The 25,663-nt window shown below is 34.4% G+C and overlaps 1 protein-coding gene across 2 annotated transcripts in view; it reads left to right on the top strand.

Moving 5' to 3' along the window:
• Window positions 1–25,663, top strand: part of LOC143346552 (glutamate receptor ionotropic, kainate 2) — a 216,424-nt gene that overhangs the window by 153,031 nt on the left and 37,730 nt on the right. For both annotated transcript variants that reach the window (XM_076774731.1, XM_076774732.1), the window contains exons 5-6: window positions 648–947; window positions 17,902–18,000. In XM_076774731.1, the coding sequence (XP_076630846.1) occupies window positions 648–947; window positions 17,902–18,000 (399 nt within the window). The remainder of the gene's footprint in view (window positions 1–647; window positions 948–17,901; window positions 18,001–25,663) is intronic.

The following is a 25,663-nucleotide window of genomic DNA, read 5'->3' as shown; positions in this document are numbered from 1 at the left end:
GTGTTCGACCAGCCCTGGGAAAAATTTTAATGGGAGTTTCTAGAGGCCAAAATAAGACGGAAATCAAGAATACTAATTTGTTGATGGAGACTTTCTTAAAAAGTTATTAATGTTTAAGGCTTCGCCTGTACTGAATTTTTTTTTAGAAAGTGGGTAGGATTTCGAGAGTAGGTCTATTCACCAAAAATTATCGTAATTGACCCCCACAACCGAAAATAATTTTTCCAGAACGATTTGAAATTTTTTAACCGTTTTTTTTGACTGTTCACGAACGCTCCTTGTAAGACTAATACAGTGATAAAATAACAACATTCTCATAAAATTGAAATGTTACAATCGAAAATTATTTATCTATTCTAAGGGACTCTCTAATATAATAAATATAAACACTTACAAAGTTGAGCATCGCCAATTTTACGATAATATTTTGCATAAATTAGACCTAAAGGATACGCTGTTGTGTTTGAAAAAATCTAAGCGATGGAGAGACAGGACAAATAATCTAATAGTTAATAATATTATGTAAAAACATAATTTATCGGCAACATTTTGATTGTTAGGGGTTGCACTGGAAGTGTTGCCACCTTTGAAAACTGTGTGATTGTCGTAAGAAATTATAACCAGAGGGAACGAAAACTTTTTTCCAGGCGATCGCTGACGTGGTCAAATCCTTGAAATGGACCACTTTTACGGCGGTCTACCAAACCAACGACGGTTTATCGCGAATCAAACAAGCCCTGACAATCAGTCGGAACAAAGACAGCATCGTTACGATAAGGAGACTCGGCAAAGGGCCGGATTATCGACCTATCTTGAAGGAGCTTCGAGCTCTATCCATCTGCAACGTGATCGTCGACGTTGAACCGAATAACATCATCGCTGTACTCTATCAAGCGAAGGAGGTCAAGCTGCTGGCGGACTACTGTAATTTCCTAATTACATATCTGGTATTACGCTATATTCTACTTTATGCATGTTTTGTTTAAATTTTAATAATTCACCTTTTAATGGGATTTTGCATATAGATCTTGAAATACTAAAGCTATTAGAAGTAGGTTAAAAACAAATTACGTCTGGTCAAAACAAATTGGTCTTATTTTAATTGGAAAACTCTCGCAAAGACATTGGTAAAAGTTTTATTAAAAAAAAAAAAAAAAAAATAGAAAGGTTTCATGTTTGCATTATACAGGGTGTTCGGCCACCCATGGAAAAAATTTGAATGGGAGATTCTAGAGGCCAAAATAAGACGAAAATCAAGAATACCAATTTGTTAATTGAGGCTTCGTTAAAAAGTTATGAACGTTTAAAGTTCCGCCTGTAGATAGGCAATCTGCGTACAGCTGCATACGCGTGATAGTGATTCTCATTCGCAAAACTGTAAGACTGTCGATACGTTAGTAAGTAGAGTTTCTCATACTGAATGAGAACCACTATCGCGCGCACGTAGCTGTTCGCAGATTGCCTATCTACAGGCGCAACTTTAAACGTTAATAACTTTTTAATGAGGCCTCAATCAACAAATTGGTAATCTTGATTCTCGTCTTATCTTGGCCTCAAGAATCTCCCATTAAAATTTTTCCTAGAGGTGGCTGAACACCCTGTGTAATATCGAATGAACACCGCAACTTCGTCATCCTAATTACTTTCAGTACTTGTGAGCCAATTTAATTTCTTTTCTTCTTGATATTTTATTTCAAGAAACTCCACAAGTTCATTATAGTATATACAATTTTTGTAAGTCAATGTTCTTCAATGTTTCAAATGTCAACTTAGATTTATCGCATGTCCAGTTTTTTATCGTGTAATTCAGTAGAGTAATAAAATCTGCGAGTAAAAATGTGTATGTAATTAGACACTAATGTTTGCTTAATTGTTCAGCTAGGAAGATGTCACAATTCGACCTGATACAATTCATTTTTTTATTAGTTACAATAATTATAGAAATAAGTCTAACTTAATTAAAAAAACAAAACATCGATAATCCAGAATCAAAAAGAAATAATATATTTAACTCTTTGTTTTATGTTCTCTAAAAATTTGTGTAAAAGTATTTCTTTTTGACATATTTTATTAAAACTTGGAATCTAACTGTCTTGCAATAGAAATTATGAAATTCAATATAGCAGATCCAATATGATGAATATAACCACTTCATTACATACGTTGAACTTCACAATTTGTATTGCAAATTTATACCCAGCGTCATAAAAAAAATGTCAAACTAAAATACTAAGGAAAAATAATTTTATTTTAAAAATTTTTATTTTAAAAAACCTTTCACTACAATTTATTTGGAAGGAAAATTCGTACATGATTAAAGTGCTGAGGTAAATGGGACACTCTGTATAATCAACCCCGTCTCCATATTCATGGAAAAAGTTTATCGTGTTCCCAATTACATACAATAGACTCATTTTAAAATATCGACAGTTCGATTTATTAAGCGCTATATAAAGATCGTACAAACTCGGGATATTTTTTGCGACGAAAGAAAAATATTCAACTCCAAACAACTGTCTCCGAATTGATTTATGCCGTGCGATATGAAACGTGAAAACGCATCGACCGCGAAGGATTAATAAAACAGATACGAAGCGCCGGACGTTTCGTTCGTTTCCGTTTGCACTTGCACTTGCAGCGAAATACAAAATAGATTTTCCGCGTTTCGCGTACTTGGTTTGCCATAACAAAGGGCTTATTTCGGGAAATTTAACCGCCACCGTTTAATGTTGATTCCGTATTGAAAGCAACAAACTTCAACTAACGCGGAGATATTTATGAGATTGAAGCTGAACCGTTTTACAAGTTTACCTTTACATCGCGTGAATGTGGATTACGTGATGTGTATCCACATCTCCGGGTAATTTTATGAAAGCCGTGAAACCAGAATATTTAGCATACCACTGTACAAAATGTCTGACACCATATCGTACAGTTTATTCTACGCGGCCTCGAGTTAAATTTGAAATAAATAGTGTAGGTATGTAACAATAATTCGTCTACACAACTATTCGTAAATATTTACCTTTCGTTAAAACGTGAGAGGTGATTTTGTATACGAAAACAAATCGATGATTTAAAATGTGTTTCGTTCGTAAGAACCTTCCTTTTCGAGAAAATTCGATTTTGAGACTACTTGGTACACGCGCGCGTTTTATTGAAATAAAACGTAACCAACCGTTGAAAAGATGTAACAAAATTCGTGTACGTGACTATTCACGAGTGTTTATTCGTTCATAAAACATAACAAGTGATTTTGTATACAAAAATAAATCGATAACATAGATTGTAACTTGTTCGTGTGTAACGTCGTTTTTGAGAAAATTCTATTTTGGAGTCGCTTGGTACATGTGTACGATTTAAAATAAAAACGAGGAAAATTGTTAAGGGATATTTAAAAATAAATGGCGTAGACTGTTGTTTACGAGTATTTGCTTTTTTATAAGACACGAAAGGTAGTTTTATAAACAAAAATAAATCGTTTGGCATAGGATAAGTAAATACAAAGCTTCATTTTTGTGTAAATCGACTTTGAAGTAATTTCGTTCACGTGTGCATTCGATTAAACGTTTCACAAAACTCGTTACAGACGTTTATCGTATTTTAACGATAAAAATAACGTTTCTATTCGCTGTGTGTTTTTAAAACACAAACTGAAGTAACGGCTTAACGGTAATTGTAATTAATATAAGTCGAAAATTCATGCATGTGAAAAGAAAGTTTTGGTGTAATACGTATTGAATAAAAGATTACATGATATACAGGGTGTTCGGCCACCCCTGGGAAAAATTTTAATGGGGGATTCTATAGGCCAAAATAAGATGAAAATCAAGAATACCAATTTGTTGATGGAGGCTTCGTTAAAAAGTTATTAACAATTAAATTCAAAAATTCCAAATCGTTCTGGAAAAATTATTTTCGGTTACGGGGGTCAATTATAATTATTTTTGGTAAATACATATACCTCCAAAATCCTATCCACTTTCGAGAAAAAAAATCGTGTAGATGCTGAAATTTTTCGGCGAAAAACGAATTTTGCATATCGTTCTAAAAAAATTATTTTCGATTGCAAGGGGCAATTACAATCATTTTTGGTCATTACACATACCCCCGAAATTCTAGGCACTTTCGAGAAAAAAATTCGAGAAGGAAAAAAAATTTCAAATCATTTTGGAAAAAATATTGTTAGCTGTGGGGGTCAATTACACTCATTTTTGGTAAATAGACATACCCCGAAATCTTGCGCATTTTCGAGAAAAAAATTCAGTACGGTCGGAACTTTAAACGTTAATAACTGTTTAACGAAGCCTTCATCAACAAATTGATGTTCTTGATTTTCATCTTATTTTGGCCTCTAGAATCTCCCATTAAAATTTTTCCCAGGGGTGGTCGAACACCCTGTATGTAAGTTAAGGTTTTTTTAGGAACTCATAAATGAACGAATTGCTATTGCATGTATCATCACGCGTCAGTTGTTGATTAAGGCTAAGCCTACTTATCGAATTTGTTTGTATTCGGATATTCTAACACTTCAGTGACTCAAATATTCGACAAATAAAATTCCAGTATTTGACTACTCAAATATTTTGTGCGCTGATCACGTATCCAGATATTCGTAGTATTTGAATAGTGCAAGTATACGAATATTTTTGTATTTCAATAACAATATTCGAATAGTAATATTTGAATAACAGTACTCGAATACTCAAATATTCAAAATGTATTCATACAATTATCTACACGCGATGAAATGCGTATACTAAATAAAAAAATAAGCAAAAAAGTGTGTTAAATGCCTGAATAGGCAACAGACGGCTTCTACTAGGCCACAGATTCCCCCATCTTCGGTTTAGGGGGTTAACCATCCCCCATTGTTACTCCGTATTTGCCAGTCTCCTGAAAGCAGGTTTGAAAGAAACTACCGCCTCATTTTTCCGCTACACTCCGTTGCAAACCGCAGAAAGTTGCAAATTTTATCCCGGCCGGCATTGTCTTTATGCACACGTGTCGAGACGCGATAAGGGAGACGCTCGACGTCGAGGAGGCAGTCCTATTGTTTTGCTTTGAAAAAAGAGAGGCGACGATAAGACTCGCACGAAAACCTTCGACGTAACGTGAATGTTGTTATTTATGGAAGCATTGTTACGTGCTCGTAGGTAATGCGTCATAAAAAGCGGATTCCGTGGGCGGTGGCGAACGAAGAAGAGTTCGGACCGCGAGACATTAACGGCGTATCGCTGAAAACAATTACCCGCGGCAATTTATGGGACCGTTTAGTAAAAAGCTTGGCTATTCTAACGGTTAATGCAGTTACTTTGGTACGGTGAACGCGTAACCGCGGATTTATTAATGAAATTCTCTCGAAAAAGCCACGTTGGTAATTCACGACCTCGCGTAAGTATTTACACCCTTAAATCTTCTCTTCCAATATGTACGTGTTGGGGCTGGAAAACTGTTACGATATCGACATTGATTCTTCAAACAGTTACGAGGAGCTTTTGACAAAGTCTTTTTGGACGAAATGATTTTCGACGCGATTCTTTCCTCAAATACTAGCTACGAGATAACTTGATATTTCTTTTATTCTTTAACGAATAAATATTCGTGATTATTATGCATACTCATTTTCATTTTTCTTCCAAACACTCGTTATCTATTACATATTTATAGGAGATAAGTCATCAGCTACGAGTTAATTTCTATATGTATGTGGTTCAGTTATGGTTTCCATGTCAGCTTCCAAATCGGTTTTATATCAAATTCTTCAGTTCTATATCGGTTCCAAAAGTCTTATAAAACCGATTTTCATATCGATTTTATTGAATTTTATAATACATGGCAAACATATTACGACTAGATTTCTGTACATAAACATAGTTTTTACAAAATCATTATGAAATACAGCAATGCTTGGATAACTGCGAGTCATTTTCGATTGGATAAGTGAACGGTAATTATCCCTACCACTGAGAGAGGATTACCCTTGATATACAACAAAGATCAACATCAAACGGACCGCTCATAGTGTAACCTGATCTGAGCTCGAATATTGGTGAAACAATACATACATAGTATACAGAGTGTTCGGCCACCCCTGGGAAAAATTTTAATGGGGGATTCTAGAGGCCAAAATAAGACGAAAATCAAGAATACCAATTTGTTGATGGAGGCTTCGTTAAAAAGTTATTAACAATTAAATTCAAAAATTTCAAATCGTTCTGGAAAAATTATTCTCGGTTGCGGGGGTCAATTACAATCATTTTTGGTGAATACACATATCCCCGAAATCCTAGAAAAAAATTCGAGAAGGTGTGAAATTTTTCGACGAAATTAAAATATTTCAAATAATTCTGAAAAAAATATTGTTAGTTGTAGGGGTCAATTACAATCATTTTTGGTGAATAGACATACCCCCGAAATCCCACGCATTTTCAAGAAAATAATTCAGTACGGGCGGAACTTTAAACGTTAATAACTTTTTAACGAAGCCTCTATCAACAAATTGATATTCTTGATTTTCGCCTTATTTTGATTTCTAGAATCCCTCATTAAAATTTTTGCCATGGGTGGCCGAACACCCTGTATGTATAATGCAAAGATGAAACATTTTCATTTTTGTCTTTTTTTTAATGAAACTTTTATCAACGGATATGTGAGAGTTTTCTGATAAAAATAAGGCCAAACACGATATAATGTGTTTTTAACCTACTTTTAATAGAATATAAGATCGTGTTGGAAAGTGTCAAAAAAATTAGTTGTTACTCGTTAAATACGTAAATATGATCCAAGTTATGTCGTATTTGGTCTTATTTTAATCAGAAAATTCTCACAAATATATTGGTAAAGGTCCCACTAACAAAAAATAAAAAATAAATAAGTTTCTCATTTTGTTATCCTTATTTGTCCTCCATTCGTTGTACTTTTTCTACGTTCGGCAAGACACAAAGCCGAACGCCGTAGCACGGCTTGTGTCTTTTTGGGAACTCAAAATTAATATTAACTGCAAGATTTCGATTTCGTGTTTCTCGCAGTATCCAAGATTTGCTGTATAGAGAAATATTTGTACATATAATTATTTTGTAATAGGAAAAATGTTAAAAATAATGACAAAAAAAACTTGAGAAACAAACGTTTTGCTTTTCCTATTTAAAATATTTATCATACTATATTTTATAAATTATACACAACTTTAATGTTATCATTTCTCAAGCGTCTCTTTGTAACTTTTGCGTTTTAGGCGGTTTGATAACATGCTGTCTGTACATTGCGTCGATCGTGGAAGATACCGATTTAGATCATGATGGGAGTACGTATATGTATAGTTTATAAATTAGTGTAATATGTTAGAATGCGTGTTTTATTAACTCTATGTATGGTCGAAATTATTTTGACTTGTGCTCGGTTTTTAAACAAAGTTAAAAAATATTCTCCGGATATTGGTTATTTGTTGGAGTGAAAATTTGTTTATTGGTTATAATCTAAAACTATTTTGACCACTTGAAACGAAAAATTTCTAATATTTTCTGTAATACTTCATCTATGTTTTAAACAACTTTCTCATCGTATTGCCGGTAAACAATTGTGGGTTTCTAATTCTTTGGATTCCAAAGAACGATGCCTTATCAATATTTTCGTTTTCGACAAAAACTTGATGGACTTAATTTTATGAAATTTGGTATATCACTATTGTGTTTATACATCCAAAGACTTTTGTATAAAAATAGCGCTTCTGGTTGTATGGGAAGATAAACAGTTTATTTATTAATGATGATTTTAATTAATATCGAAACAAAATCTAGATAGAAAACTCTTTACAAAATAACCTGAGTAACGATGAAATATATAGTTTGCTTAACTTTCTTAAAAGACTGATTTAAAAATAATGACACAGTTATCAAATTATGAAAAATTATAAAACAATACGAAACATGTTAGAAAAGTTTTAGAAATTCCAAAAGGTAAATTCTTCTTTTTAGTAGAGACAACGTAGTCATTGTTATTAACGATCGAAGTAATTTCAGATCAACGAATAAAACATTGCCACATTTTGTTATACTGCAAAAAAACGTTTTATTTAATTTACTGTAATTTTGCAACATAACATAAACTCATAATTATAATTAAGAATGTTTTTACAACTTACAGTTAATCGACTATAAAGAATATTGCAATACGCAAGTAACTTGTTTAAATTTGAAATTATCAGTTGTTGATGTTTAATCTGTCAATATGAATTTATATGCTGAACTAGGTACATGTTCTACGTCACCGAATGTGATGGATGTTCCAGTAGTATTTTCATATGCTATTCTATAACACCCCGCATAAATATATAAAATAAAGAAAAACATTTAATCAAAATAAAAACATTTTTATTTTGTATAACATTATGTGTCGATGTGCCCAATGACTTAATTGAATTAATAAACATATTACCGTGATTTCAAGAACAAGAATTTCTGAGGTCAACAAAGGTATCACGTTCGTAATTTTATATTTATTACTACATTATATTCTTTCCGTATGACGATTCTTGCATTTGTGATTTATTTCTAACGATTGATTTAACTTATTTCTCTTGCCATTCGAGCATGGCGTTGTTTTTGCGATCGTCTATTTTCAATTCTCATATCGTGCATAACGATTTTATATTATGCGTATCAAGCAACATAATACTTTTTATTAAAATATATGTATATCGATCTGTTTTATTCCAACAACGTTGCCACTATCGAACCTAATTTGGTCTCAACGCAAATTCTGAACAAAATTTCGCTTCCCTTTGCGTCGGTTGGGCAACGTTCCCTTCTTCTTTTTTAAACGGCCAGGACGCTACACCGGTCAAAAAAGCTCTTTGATCGCGGGGTAGTAGTACGACGGAAGTTGTTTGGTTGCTCCTCTTCCTTTCACAAATAGCGAAATTTGTCCGTGTACACAGCGACGGTGACGGGGAAAAGGCGTATCGTGAAAATTCGTGAGAAATTTCGCGATGCATCTATATTTGTCCTGGCTGTCGAGAAATTCGTGGAAGGCGCCTCGTTGAGTGCCGGCACTTGCCGTCTTCGAGCCAAGGTGAGACATGGGGCGGACCCACGTTAACGTCAGCGTTTCCAGCGCCCTGATGCCGCGATTTTGATAACCCTGAACACCTCGTCTCCCTCGGGCTCGACCCTTTACCTCTGGCAAATACGTTCTAATTATAGTCTGAAAATAAAAGAAGATCGTCGAGATCCGATCAGCTACGACGATCTCGAAACACGACGGAGTATCGAAATCGAACCGGTGCTCGAAGGTGGAAAAGCGTTCGAAAACGCGTGGAGTTTCCCAATACTTCGTAAACCGGGCGAAGAATCCGACGGAAGAAAAACGCCACGGCCAACGAAGCCAAAGTTTCGCGATACATTTCGCTTCCATTTGCAAATGTATTTCTTATAGTAGCCGTCTGTTCTTCCGGGCTCTAGCGCGAGTTACGAAGTTGTTTCCTGCTTGTTGCGCGGAGACAACAGAAAGCGAGGCATCGTACTCTCGTCCGCCTCTTTCGAATTCCAAGTTTCACCGCTCCGCGAGAATTGGTCGCGTTCCAGTCGAATAAGGTACCATGTCGGATACGTATGAAGCGACGAAACGCTTTTTCGCGGATCTCCTTGAATTCGGAGCACCGACGAAAATAATGCACTCAGCGTATCTACGCAATAGTTGATGAACGGACGTTTTATACAGGGTGTTCACCCCTGGGAAAAATTTTAATGGAAGATTCTAGAGACCAAAATAAGACGAAAATCAAGAATACCAATTTGTTGATGGAAGCTTCGTTAAGAAATTATTAACGTTTAAATTTCCACCCGTACTGAATTTTTTCTCGAAAATGCATAGGATTTTAGAGGTATGTCTTTTGATAAAAAATGCTTGTAATTGACCTCCGCAACTGAAAATAATTTTTCCAGAACGAAAAGAAGAAGAATTTCAAATTTTCTTTCTCGTCGAAAAATTTGTCTACTTATTCGAATTTTTTTCTCGAAAGTGCGTAGTATTTCAGGGATACGTCTATTGACCAAAAGTAATTGTAATTGACTCCCGCAACCAAAAATAATTTCTCCAAAATAATTTGAAACTATTCATTTTCGGCGAAAAATTTAGTCACCTACCCTATCGATTTTTCTTATAAATTCGTTTTTGATTTTTAATAATTTTGTTTTACGCCCTACAGAAAAGTTGCCCAATACTTTTTTGTAGGTACCCATGAGCTCTACTTCAAGAAAAAGTTTCATTGAAATATGTTCACTATTGTAGGAGTTATGGCTTTTTGAAAACTGGACCATCTTTATGGAGTTTAATCTCATTTTACGTGGTCAAGGAACAACTTTTTCAATATTGTTAAAATTTCTATATATTCTTCGCCACAATACGCGTTATTTGCCGTTTGAAACATTAAAATCGTCCAATCCGTTCAGAAGTTATGATGTTTTAAAGATTCGAAAATTCGGGCAGACATTTCTGACCAGAAATTATATTTTCGGTACGGAATTTTTTTTCTCGAAACCACGTAGGATTTTGGGGCTATGTCTTTTGATAAAAAATGCTTGTAATTGTCCCCTGCAATCGAAAATATTTTTTTCAGAACGATTTGAAATTTTTTAATTTAATTTTTTAATAACTTTTTAACGAAGCCTCAATCAAGAAATTGATATTCTTAATTTTCGTCTTGTTCTGGCCTCTAGAATCTCCCATTAAAATTTTTCCCAGGGGTGGCCGAATACCCTGTATAGGATGTTCTTGGACGTGGAAAAATCAGTCTGTTGGAGAAATAATTATTTTCAAGTTCGAATTCACTTAACCAGTTAAGCGTGGAATTCAGTTTTCAAAATCCCCCACAGTGTGCTGAATTAAAATCAACCAATGACGTGTATATACGCTGAACGCAGGGCAAAATGGCCCTATTATAAATTTTATGAATAACAAGAATAAACTACATTTTTATTTGATAAAAACTTAACAATTTATTTTTGAAAAGGTTATTGTTATTATAAATTTAAAAATTCTCAAATAATAATAAAATACATAAACAAGAATAACATATGCAGAAAATCGTCTTCAAGTTCAGTTGTACTGTAAAAATCCTCTTCTGATTCATTTTCGCTAGAAGAATCCATTTCTGAATGATCACTCTTGCTTTCGTCAAAAGATAAAAAAAGACAAGGCACATTTCTTCGCTTCCTGATATGTAAAATGTTGCTACTATAGCTGTTTGAATCACTCACCTGGGGTTAGAAAGCAATTTATTGTAACGTCGTTATTATTATATTATACTAATTTGGTTATTTTTCATACCTTACACTTTATTTTGATAATAACTGTGGAGGTACTTTTACTTTAGACACCTCAAAACGAGAAAGAGAGATCTTTTGGATCGAATGTTTCGGATTATTGTGTTGATGCTGCTTCAAACGCTCTATCTTGTATTCAAGAATGTATAGGACTCTGCCTCGTAGAGCAAAGGGTATTGGCCCTGCTAAATGTTTAGGCAATTTCTTCGCAAATCAACACTCGCCGCTAAAGTCGCGGCTTACGTATGGAATAGGTTTCGGGTCAGGAGCCAACCATTTCCACCACTCCCCTCCGTATAAAATACTTAGCAGTTCTATTGATAATATAAAGGAAACATCCCACCAAATAATATTCTTAATGTATTTTATTAAAATTTCGAGTTTTTATAGTCAATGGTAATTTTATATTTTTTGCGACGAGTATACACGTCGAACGCACCGTAATAGAGATTTGGTTTGACATGTATACATTGTTACACGGTAACAACATTCACAGCGCGATCCATAGAAAACCTTACACGTCATTTCATTAAAAACCTCATAAACCAGTTCAGGCTTTCAAACATTGTAAATAGATTCCAATATTCTATAGAAAGCCTGAACTGATCCGTACCAACTATAAGTTTATGAAGCCATCGACCATCCATTGCCTTCTACGACCTTTATAATTTGCAATATGCTTCTTTATTTTTGGCTTAAACAGTTTTCAGTTTTATTTTGTTTCGCATGTCTTTTAGTAGGGTCAAGGCGCTTCATAAAATTATTACCTGCTACGGTCGAGGCACGCGGAATTTCCCGAACGTCACTCGATGGTGCCCTTGGTACCTGAGGGTGACCGATGAGTTGGAGGCGGTCGTTACATTAACAAATCCCACCAAATATACTTCTCCAATCAGGGAAAACGACCGCCTTCCCTGACAAATTTAACCATATACACAACACCAATCCGCGTGCCTCACCCCCGCCCGAACACTTGAAGAAATTATATTTAAGGGCAGAATTTCTGACCAACAGGACTGAAATATAACATCGACCAAACACGGGTCATATTCAAAGTTAAACATCAAAACACAAGTGTAAAAGCATACTGTGCTAGCATTAAAATAGATTGTTAAATTTTAATATAATACTTAGTTCAAACATTATTGCACCACCCTCAAATATTCGAGCAATATTAAGTTAACGCTTGAAGCGCAAATTGATATAATTTTAAAATTAAAAATTATAAACATACGATTGTGCGCGCTGAACATACATGTCAAACACGTGTAAGCTCCCACTATGTTCGTGGAGCCGTTTTATTTAGTAAATAGAAGGTTCGATAATATTTACAACACCTGAATTTATTTACAATATTTACATAGGTGTTAACAGTTTAATTTTCAATGTCCTTGGTTCGATCCTAATCTGTAACAGTTCTTGTAGTGTTCTTACTTGTTCTAACTCTAAAAACTCATGCCCCGCGATTTTATACACATTCCAAAATAGGTGGAGATTTGGAATTACTAATCAAACCCCTGCCCATTCCTCGTAGGCTAGTCCTCAGACATTCGAAATCCCACCAACTGAGGGTGGTGCAGGGGTAGGTGTCCGCGGTTCCAAGGGGCAGGTATGGTCCCGAAGTATGGTTCCTTTACGGCGTTATGGTACGGCAATTTGTATTGTACCATAAGGTACAAAAGGTTGCCGGCTGATTAAGTAATTTAACTAATAAGGTGTACGCTAAATTGATATAATATTCACTAACTGAGGTCCGTTAATAAATGTTGGGAATTCCCAACACACGCTTAACTGGTTAAGATGGCAGCACCTCTCGGACTTACAAACAGTTTCAATGCGACTAACCATCGCTCAGATTAACCTATGAGCGCATTTAGCGGAGTTGCGCACTGGGTCTAATTATTGTCATTTGCGCATGAATGACAAGAGCGCGCAACGATTTCTAGAAAATCGATGCCTCCTGTTGGTCACTTTCACGGCCAGTGACTCTCGTTTTGACATGAAGCTGTAGCTGTTACACGTATTTCCTGTTACAAGAATTGCTCTCATTGTGTTACATTAATTTCGACAACTCTCAATTGAAATTAGTGCAGAGTAATCGTAATTATCATCGTTACGTATGAAGTCATAATTCCTTTATAATTAATATACAAATATAAAAGTGCCACGGGCAGATCGTCACATGATAATCGACTACGTCTCATCTTATTATAAAAGTAAAGAAAGTAATCAATACAATTGATTTCACATAATTATACAGTTCATCGTGATTCACTCTAATTAAAGTTTTCTTGATAAATTGATTTTACACGATATTGCAATGTCATACAATCCATTCGAACAATGTTTATTTCATTTTCAAATAAAGTTGAAAAAGAAAAATAATATTTTTCCGTAAACTTCGTTTGCAAGAAAATAACCTCCCTCTTCTTATCAGTGAATCATGGGCTACTATCACATCACTTTATCGCTTTACTTGATCGAATATATTTATTATTCTTTTTTTAAGCTGCAAAAGTTTCTTACTGATTTGCTAACTTATTGCTTCACCTTGACCTATCCAACATTGGTGTCTTTCAATTAGTAGTAATAATACATTTTGCGAAAACTGAATAAAAACTGCAAGCAACTATAACTGATTTCACTGTTTCAGTCGCCATGTCAACATTCATTTGATTTATTATGTTTATGCAGATTCCACAATAAATTGTAATTCCTTATAATAGCTTTCCTAGCATCCTAGTGTGTCTCACAGTTCTAAAATCAATTAAAAGCAATTGATAGTTTATCAAGTTAAATTCACGTAAGTTAACTGCAATTTTCAATTCACATAAATTCAGACATAATTTATGGTGAAAGTTCTTGAGGATAACGACGAAATGTGCACGAATATTCTCTCTGATATTTACGATACCGTTGAGCTACGTAAATTAATAAAATTTTACTGAATGATAAAACATTGTAAAACTAATATTAGAATATTTACAAAATGTAAAATTTATAAATTTTTGGTCAAAAAACAATTAAAAAGTGTTAAGACTATTATTATAGATTTAGTTCAATATATTCAAGAATTTAAAAATTCGAAAATCAGTCCAATCGAAAGAATTAAATTGGATAAAAGTTACTCATTTTCGGATAAATAAATCATCCGATAATTTTTCTTTCGTAATATTGTTTTTTTTTCATAAAATTGAATTGCACTTCTTATATTTTGTATTTCTTTTATTGTAAATACGAAGTTTCATGACATACAAAACAATTGCATTTGGCATTGATAAACAGCTAAAACGGGAACCAACACATGGTGTAATATACTCAGCAATCGTGCTTGTGTTACAAAGTAGTCGACCATACTAGAGAATTGAATTTACTTCGAGGTGAACGCTGAACGTGATAAAGTAAATAGTCGAATTTACCCATAACAATATTGTATATACTGTTCCAACCCGGTTGTAATTTTGGTCACTTTCCTTTCCACTTGGTTTTTGGTAAATAGCCAAATAGCATCTCCACTTTCAAAAGTAATTTCTGTCGCGTTTACATCATACATTGTTTTCATTTTTCCGAGATGCTTCTGCCAACTTTCTTCGAACAGGATCATGGAACAATTCCAGTATTCCTCATAAATACAAATAGAGACGCTTGTAAGAGTAAAGAAATGGGAAAGATTAATTTTATTTACGTTTCATCTCTTCCGTTTAGAGTCGTTTTCAGAATTTACAAAAATGAATATACAGGGTTCGGCCACCCCTGGGAAAAATTTTAATGGGGAACTCTAGAGGCCAAAATAAAACGAAAATCAAGAATACCAATTTGTTGATGGAGGCTTCATTAAATAGTTATTAACAATTAAATTCAAATGTTTCAAATCGTTTTGGACAAATTATTTTCGGTTACGGGGATCAATTACAATCATTTTTGGTGAATAGACATATCCCCGAAATCCTACCCACTTTCTAGGAAAAAATTCGAGGTGTGAAATTTTTCGACGGGAAAAAAAATTTTCAAATCATTCTAAAAAAATTATATTTAATTACAGGGGTCAATTACAAGCATTTTTGGTCATTACACACACCCCCGAAATCTTACACACTTTCGAGAAAAAAATTCTTTACCGAAAATCTAATTAGATGCCTAAATTTTTTCGACGATAAAAAAGAATTTCAAATAATTCTGAAAAAAATATTGTTAGCTGTAGGGGTCAATTACAATCATTTTTGGTGAATAGACTTACCCACGAAATCCTGCGCATTTTCGAGAAAAAAATTCGGAACTGGCGGAACTTTAAACGTTAATAATTTTTTAACAAAGTCTCCATCAACAAATTGGTATTCTTGATTTTCGTCTTATTTTGGCTTCTAGAATCCTTCATTAAAATTTTTCCCAGGGCTGGTCGAACACCCTGTATATGTATGTATAAATGACGCACGATTTTTTATAAGTATAAAGTTATAATACAATTGGGAAAAAGAGAAATTATCGATTATTCAATTTTCATGAATTGATTTTCACAATTTGTTTACAAGTTTTAAATTAAGATAAATTAAGTTAAATCGAATAAAGAATTATTATCATTGTATTTAATTGTGTACATTTTATTATCATATTTTTGGAATGATTCTAAACCAGTGTTTACCAACTTTTTTTGGATCATGCTTCACCTCAACCCCTCAAATATTTAAATGTCTCCCCCTCCCCCTCATCATAGTCAACCATGTTTTGAAATTAAATCAATACAACATAATTATTTAATTGCCTACAAAATTGTAGCCCACAGAAGAGTATGCTCAATCTTTACAATAGTACCAACCAAGCAATACATTGCAGAATTAGGCAAGTTTAATTGTTTACTCATTAATTCTTGATGGGACGCAGTCATTTGTAAAATCCTGTCGCTCGTATCCGCATACACCATTATTCCTAACATTAACCTAACATTAACAATTACTACCAAAACAGCACTACATGTTCTCTTGTAGTTGTAATAATATGAACCACTGTTGCTTGGTTTTCTTATTTGCTCATGTTTTCTGTCTATTGCTCCTGTTGAGAGTGTGTAATTTCTGAGTTTGTATAAGTGAATGAAGAATTAGGGAAAGGTGTGCTTTGGGAATTGACATTACTGATATTTGAGTGCACGAAAGCGGGAAAGGATAGCGTAAGTAACCCAAAAGCGTCCTACACCATCTACTATTAGAAGAGTATTTGCAAAAAGAAACACGAACGACAGACAAAAACAATGGTATTAATAAATATGAACCTCCACTAAATCCAGACATGTATTCACCTGCGCCAAATCAGAATATTTATGCATCTCCATCGAATCAAAGTAATATGTAGATTCAGAAACAGTTGAAGCTAGACATCATTTTAGCATGCAATGAATTGTTTAACAGCAATAACAAATTTTGTTAATTTATTTGTTTCTCTTTGAATACATGTACTTCAAAACTTTATACATCGCCTTGCTTCGAGAATTATTTTATGCAATGATTGTGGCGAAATTACACACAACAATTTCAAATCTTCGTAAATTTGTCCTATGGCTAAATATTAAAGGGTTGCTATCAAGCATTTTTCAGCAAGAATAAATTCCTCGCGTTATAGTATTCTTCTTACAAATGTACGATCGAATTAAATAAAATTGAATTGTTCTTCATTTAGTTGTAAATAATTTAATGCATCTAAAATTAAATTTAAAATAAAATTGAATTGTTCTTCATTTTATAGTAAATAATTTAATACATTATAGAGTCAAAATAGAAATAAAATTCTTTGATACTCGACTCTTACATTTTTCTCACATTATCAGACGATATATATTCTGTATGACATAGTACAATACCTCAACCATAACATCTATTGGTAACCGTAACTACCCTCCAAAGTATCATTGCAGGAGTTTGATTAATGGTCTCACGCTCAGTCAGAAGACACCATTCTAAACTCTGTTCCATGTATTAACACGATATACAATACTGAAACTATAATGGAAATACTGATTTATTGTAGTAATCGGATACGTCTTTTCGATTTGTGGACGTAAAGGCAACCACTCAATTCAGTCAATGATCGCCTGATCGATGATCTCACACGAATCTCCAGCAATACATTCTTCGATAATATTACTCTTGCATAACAATAACTAAATAGTAATAATTAAATAACTACTAAGTGAACAGATGTCCACGATGGTATATTGTCAAAGGAGAAGAAAACAATTTATTTTTTAAAATTCTATTCTTATTTATTATATACTGATGACTTTTTTAAAAATTCTGTAAAAAGTTATTCACACCATTTGTAATCACTTTTGTAAACTGTTATATTCATCTATAGCTATATAACTCTCACGAGAGATTCACGAAGTTAAATAATAATAAAAAAAAAGTATTACAACATAATGCGTCGAAAGTGTGACATTTCATTATCCATTTTTAACCCTTTATAATAAACGATAAGCTTCACTAATGTTGATATTCGAATAACGGAGACTTTCGTTGGTTCGAAAAGAAGATTCTACCTACCATAGATAGATAACATTCGTAACGATTTTTGTTTATCAAATTCACAGGACTCGACACAGTTGCCCATCTCGAACGTGCGAAACACAACCTCGGTCAACATCACAGGGCTCAGCTTGAGGGAGAAGGACGTGGATGGAATTAATTTGGTAATTGCGAATAGATGTCTATCTTTTAATCGAGTGAACCACCTCGTATTTTTCGCCGTTTCGAATTCTGCCCGGAGTCCCGATCGCGCGGTTTTAAAAATGAAATATTCATGAGATACGCGTGGCAACGAATCAAGCTACGTTTCCTTGTTAATTGGGATTTTTATCGGCTCTGAATGGAACTCTTGGAAATCGGTATTTGCAAAGCTGAACGGCTATAGTAGGCGTCGATATTCGGGAGACTTAAGCAATGCTGAATAAATATTTTAGGCATTTGTATTTTCAGAATTCAATGAATATTAATCACGACCGAATCTCGTGGAAATTGATATTCTAAGAATTCGGTTAATTTCAAAGAGAAACTTAGTCACTCTTATTTTTAGACTAATAGAACTTTTGAAACTATATTAAGAACTTTTTTAAATGATTATTTTTAGAGGACGGTCTTTACGATCGGATTCCAAGTATAATTTTCCAGCATCGATATTGATGAAAAGTAATTGAAAGCTTTTTTTAATCGAGCCAGAATAAACTTCGTCTGTTTTCAGATCTTTTTACTGTTGTATACCCATATTAGATTAAATTCCACGATAAAAGTTATAAAAAACGATGGAAGAGACTCCAGTAGATACAACAAAAATGCGAAAAGTATATTACATTCGATATCGCGTTAAAGGGGAGCTCGTAGTCTTCTCAAAGTCTACGTCTGTAATATTTTATTCAACGAAAGTAACAAAGCATCTTTACGACTATGAATCTATCCATACAACAGTCAGCTTTTCAATTTAAGTTAATCAGTACTCTAATAATTCCATTGCGTAAAATGAATAAGATAATTATAATGATCTCACAGAGCAGCTTTAAAATGGAAATATTATGAAATGTTGCGCGTAAAGATAAATAAGTTAAACGTTATTGCCTTAATCTTCCAGATTGAAGCAATTAAGCACAATAAACTAATGCGAGATTTACACTGATATTGATTTTGATTCCCCCTTAAGGTTATTAGATCAAACGTATACACCTTGAATATTGAGTTGTGACTGATGAATTATCTGTTCCAGAAAATGTATATAATTGTCATATAATATATACGGCTAAAGATACAATGTAAGTATCTTTATTACATTATGCTCTGCCAGATTTATTCTTGAGATATATTCATTCGACAATGCGTTCCATTTGTCGCCCATTGTTCGATTCCAAGTATGAATTCAAACATATTTCTCAAATTAATTTTTATATTCTAAAATGGAGATAAAGGGGTTAAAGCTAATAGAAATGGATTAAGGGGCCATTCTACTTTCTAGGCACGAAAAATACATGATTCTTTGTGATTTTTTTTGCGGGCTATTAAAGAGAGATTAATTCCGGCTTTTGTGGATATATTTATTATATATTTAACTATATTTACGAATTTTTGCAACGCATAATATCTATTAATTACGCTGTTTTTGTTGATTAATGAACAACAGTTTTTACGAACGGCGCCCGACTGCGTATATAATATCTTGCGAACAAGTTATCCGAAATCCACAAACCAAAGATATTCTTAATACAGATAAGTTTGGTTATAGTATGAACTAGGATTTTTTCAAAAAAACGAAACATAGCAACATGGCAGCTATTTTACGAAAAAATACAGAATATTTTCATATATTCGGTTGCTTTTTGGTTAATAAAAGAAAAAGTATTGCATATATCACAATTATTCTAGTTCATGCTATAGGGAGACGAATTCTAAAGATAATATATAAATTTGATGTTGATATCATGAACAGTTTTCATGTTATCGTCTATGCAGTGCTGAAAAATGTAATTTCGAGAAAAACAGCTTTAAAGTTTCACGTCCAGTTGTTATACCTGCGCGTGGTACATTTCAGCAGCCTATAACTTCCTTAGTTTTCCGAATTTCAATTTAATATTTGGTAGATATATTTTCGAAACTACATACTAAAAGGAAACGCAACAAAAAAAATTCGATTGTTTAAATCCCACAAAGTAGAAAGGCCCTTTAAGGAAAACAAATGTATATTTACATTATTTATACACATATATGAAATGAATTTGATCATTTAAGATGCTTAAATTATCCCCTAAACTTGAAAGACCTTTAAAAGCCAAAGTATTATAAGTCAATGAATTCACACTGAAATGCACTATCCGCTTATACAGGGTATTCGGCCACTTCTGAGAAAAATTTTAATGGGAGATTCTAGAGGCCAAAATAAGACGAAAATTAAGAATATCAATTTCATGACTGAGGCTTCATTAAAAAGTTATTAAAACATTAAATTAAAAAATTTCAAATCATTCTGAAAAAAATTATTTTTGATTGCGGGGCTCAATTACAAGCATTTTTGGTGAATAGACATATTCCGAAATCCTACGCATTTTTGAGAAAAAAATTCCTTACCGAAAATCTAATGTGTGGTCAGAAATCATTCCCTGAAACATGCAAATCTTTAAAACATCATCATTCCTGAACGAATTGGACGATTTTAATGTTTCAAAAATCAAACTACCCGTATTTTGGCGAAGAATATATAGAAATTCCAAAAATATAACGAAAAATTGCTTCTTCACATCGTAAAATGTGAGAAACCCCATAAAAATGGTTCAATTTTTAAACAGTCATAACTCCTACAGTAATGAATATATTTCAATGAAACTTTTTTCTGAAATAGAGCTCATGGGTATCTACAAAAAAGTATTAGACAACTTTTCTATAGGGCGTCAAACAAAATTACTAAAAATCAAAAACGTATTTTTAAGAAAAATCGACAGGGTGCCTAAATGTTTCGGTGAAAAAGAAAATTTTAAATCGTTCTGGAAAAATTATTTTCGGTTGCGGGGGTCAATTACAATCATTTTTTATGAATAGACCTATCCCCAAAATCCTGCGCATTTTCGAGAAAAAAATTCAGTACGAGCAGAACTTTAAACGTTAATAACTTCTTAACGAAGCCTCCATCAACAAATTCCATCATCAATTAGTACTCTTAATTTTCGTCTTATTTTGGCTTCTAGAATCTCCCGTTAAAATTTTTCCCAGGGGTGGTCAAACACCCTGTATATAAAAATATACAGTTTCATTTTCAAGAACCACGGTCTTTTTGAAATCTTAAAAGCATGTCCATCTAGCAAAAATGTATAAGATATCTCCCTCGAAACAGGGTAAGTTGTATTTGTTGTATAATAAATATTCAGACTTACGATTTAAAAACTTAAAGTTAGAGAAACTTTTATTGTTAAACAGTTTATTGTTAACGCAGCCACTGTATAAGTGTGATAATTATTCTATTATTTATCTGTTGCGATATATTTCGTAATACTCTAGATCATCCAAATACTTATACCCTATCTTTGATGATCACCATGTGTACTTCAATGCAATCATTCATGACGTCAAAACGTTCGACCGAATGCAAACTACAGTAATGATTCTTAAAATGAACTTCATACGTGATTCGTAAGTTGAACATTTCTATCCCTCCAAACTGAGCAGAGGATCCCTCTAGTAGCCAGTGAAATATGAAAAACAACATTTAAAAAATGATATGAGCTTATGGCGCTGCTTGCTGCGGGTAGAAACTCTGAGAATCGTAGAAAGACAGAAAAGGAAAGGAGGGGGCGCGTTTCATTCGGGCCTGCTAGTGGACTCATCAGTAAGGCTTCCTAGCAGGCCCTGCTTTAGACGACTCTGGTGGCGAGCATGGGAGGCGACGCCACATTACCCCCTGCCAGTGCTAACGATACCGGATTAGTCTACTATTTACAGGACTTATCGAATACTATGTACATTTTCCTATTTACACAATGTTCCGTTCCTCTTGGACTTGTCGTCGTCGTGTCTTCGTCTAGCGCCTCAATCTCGATTGACGATCTCTGGAGATTTTCGATCCTGACTAGAACTTCGATTCTATTGCGCCGTAGGATATGCGTGCTTCTGCTGCCGCGTGGTCGTTCTCTGATCGTCTGGCGTTATTAAGCCGCGGCGAGTCTTCCTCGTGCCTTGCGTTGCTGAAGCCATCGAGCGTATATGCTGATGTCCTACATGTGGCCTCACTATACGTACTATTGCTGCTGCTCCAAATCCTGCGAATCTATGTTCTTCTGGAGACGACGGCCTCGACAGGTAGATTTAGTCAGGACGAGCGATTGAGTGAACGAAAGGCCACCTTAGGAGAGGGATTACGAAAGAGTTATTGCTAGTACGATTTTAGACACGTTGTCCTGGCGCTGCCTCCTTCGTCCTACGCTGCATGCGGTCTGCGTTTCCTGAAAATTCTCGAGCTGCTTTCCTAGTTGTCCTGTTCACCGTCCGGGTCACTAATTGTGGTGCTGGGTTGCTATGGGTTGGGACTCGTGGAATTCGTAGGAGGACAGAAAAGGAAAGGAGGGAGCGTGTTTCATCCGGGCCTGCTAGTGGACTCATCAGTAAGGCTTCCTAGCAGGCCCTGCCTTAGACGACTGAGATATTGGGAAGTCGTTCAAGGAGTGTATATATAGTAACCGAGGGGTCGTTCGAGCGCTTGTGAGAGCGCAACCCCTCTGATAGCGAGCATGGGAGGTGACGCCACAAGCTTAACCCAGATCTAATCCCAAATGTGATTCATAAGTTGAACATTTCTATTCCTTCCAACTGGAGGGATCTTCCTTGAAATCAATGAAGCGTGAAAGACGACATTTAACACTTTAATAGCCGCACGTATCACACGAAGACCGTTGTCTGTCACCACTGATATCGTAGATCAAAGTAAGATACACGAAGATGTTAGGAATATTATTATAAGGAATTATAAATGTAACCCCAACAAACGTAATAAGTTGAATGTATGATGAAATGGTGACTGATACAGTAGATCACGTGTAGGTGACAGTGGCCGACATCTGATGGCTCGCAAAGTCACGTATACGTGACAGCGGCCGTCAAAGTGTTAAAAAATGGTACGAGCTGGGATGAACAAGCCAACCACGGAACGATATTCATTTTAAGAATTATTACTGTACTCGAATATTCAAACATTGTGACACCTCCGCCAGGAGGTATTTTGATTGCTGGTTGATTCAGCCCTGGATAGAACCTTGTTAAATTCGTGAGTCGAGACCACGGGCACAAATCGTGGGCAAAACGCAAGAAGGGGAATATCAGACACGTGCAGAAAGCGATTCTTTCTTCGACGAAGTCGCCCCTTGAACGCCCGAGCACGTTTTTCCATCGTCTTCTGGCGATTCCCGCGGCTGCGGTCGTGGAGCATGTTCCGCATCGACGTGTTTTAATTATGACTTTTTCACCGTGTGCATAATAAAACCGTTTACGGCGTCAGTCGCGACAGAATCGTCTAAATGCGTTCCGCTTCAACCGTCCGAGGTAATTTCTTCATTAACCCCGCGACATAATGGAGCACCGTGCTCGTGTCTCGAGAATGCAACGAACCCACCCTTATTCCGGAAAATCCACCCGCGACACGGCACTTACGAGCAGCTGACGGGCTGCCTTAATTTTCGTTTCATTAGCCTCCGCCGATTCGCTTTGTATCAAGGCCACGCTCACCGAATAGAGAGTCCACAGCAATATTCCTACCGTTTCCCTTTCTCCTATATGCAAATGCAACCCCTGTAGCACGATTAAGCCTTGTTGTTTTATAATTTTCCAAGATTGGACGGCTTAATGCTTCATTTCTTATTACAACGTCGCTGCCACGAGGCACGCGGGCAAGTTGCTTTTTAAGATGGCGGGTCACTATTATAGCGGAGAAATGCGCGTCTGCTAATTATGATTCTTGTTGAAAATTGGAGAAGAATTGTAAGATGAAACTGTAAAATTCTTTCCTCTATGAAACGATTCTCTCATAACGTAGACCAGTGGTTTGTGATGTTTTTTTAATCCTCTAGGAAGGAAGGGAACAGAGTTACGTGGTAGATTTAAAAAGTTGGACCATTATAAAGACCGAAAAAGGACGAAGTTTGTGAATTTTTTGCAGAGAAAGTATAAACTAGAATTAAATTTTCTTAGAATACGTAAATGGTATAGCTTTATATGGTAAACAAAAAGCTGCAAAAAATTTAAATCAAAAGATATTTTACGAAGATGTAGATATGTTTTTTGTTAACGACAATACAAACAAGCTTAAGACCAAAAAACTACCCTCCGAAGTTTTACCGCCTAATTTTACCTTAAAAATCATTGGAGAAACAAGAAAGTTTTTTTAACAAATTCTGTTTGGTTTTTGAAGGAAATGAGGAAAATAAAATCAGTGACAAAAATAAATTACTTTTATCGCCTATATTCTCAATATTTTTTAAAACTCAGTGAACATTATTCTGAATTTTCAATTAAATAAAAGCATATTTTTTTATACTAATGTTATATGTATAATTTTTATATACTCATATATTTTATATACTCGATGTAATTTTATTCATTTTTATGCACTGATGCACCTAAAAACTGCAACTGCATCCTTTTTTTAAATAGAGCCGTATAATTTTGATTGCATTATTCAATGCAAGCTTTTAATCTTTAGAAAAATAATATTAAGGTACTTATATCTTAAATTTAATATTTCAAGAGTTATAGCTTCTCAAAGTTTACTAAATTATTTCACTTTGTGTGTCTCTGTTCGTTTTAATTGTGATATTCTCGTGTTTTATTACACATTAGAATACTTGCAAACATGTCTACGTCTAATATCAGTCAATGTAGGCTTAATTTTCTCGTTGATTCTCTAGAAGATAATTAAAAGATAAAGTGTATTTCTAACACACAATACTATTTTAGCGCCATTTAACTTCACGACATATCTTATAGTATACGAACAATCAATTTTACAATATTTACTTCTATTCTTATTGTTTATTTTCTGAGTAAAATATGTAGTCTGTCTTGTCTACCACGACCGATCATCTGACCGGTTGAATGATTTATATTTTTTTGTAAAAAACTGAACAAAATTTGATACTAAATTCTAGTTAGCTTCCGACGTAAATAGGAAATATATGTATAGCAAAAACGAAAGGAGTGAATCTACAGTTTCCACGGTCTTAGAACAATCTAACAACGCGTATTAAAAATAGTTAAACTTTAGACGCGTGAAGTTTCGGAACTACCCATGTTTTCAGCATAACTGAGCCATCGTTGGAAGCGGTAAACCTTCCCCTTTAAAATGGTTTCTGGTTTTTGTCGATCCGATTTTCCGTTTTCGAAATATCGTAATTTATGTAAAAGGTAATTTTTAAAATTTCACTGTGTCTCGCTTCCCGTCTTAGAAAAGGCTATTAACACGTATTAAAAATACTAAAACTTTAAACGCGTGCAATTCCGAAACTATTAGTGGTTTATTAATTATTAAGGCATTGTTAGCGAGGGCAAAGCTTCCTCTTTGAAATGGTTTTTGGATTTTGACGATCCGACTTTCCGTTTTCGAGATATCGTAATTTATGTAAAAGGTAATTTTTTTAATTCGACTAAGATCTTGCTCGGCGCCTCAGAAAGGCCTATTAATGCGTATTAAGAATCATAAAACTTTAGACGCGTGCAGTTCCGAAACTATTAGTGTTTTATTAATTATTGAGGCATTGTTAGAAGCGGCAAAACCTTGCCTTTAAAATGGTTTTCGATTTTTGTCGATCCAACTTTCCCTTTTCCAGATATCGTAAT

This window comes from Colletes latitarsis, chromosome 10, assembly GCF_051014445.1.
Source record: "Colletes latitarsis isolate SP2378_abdomen chromosome 10, iyColLati1, whole genome shotgun sequence".
In the NCBI taxonomy this organism is placed as follows: Eukaryota; Metazoa; Arthropoda; class Insecta; order Hymenoptera; family Colletidae; genus Colletes; species Colletes latitarsis.
Note: the sequence above shows the minus strand (reverse complement) of the source record. Positions and strands in the feature narration are given on the sequence as shown.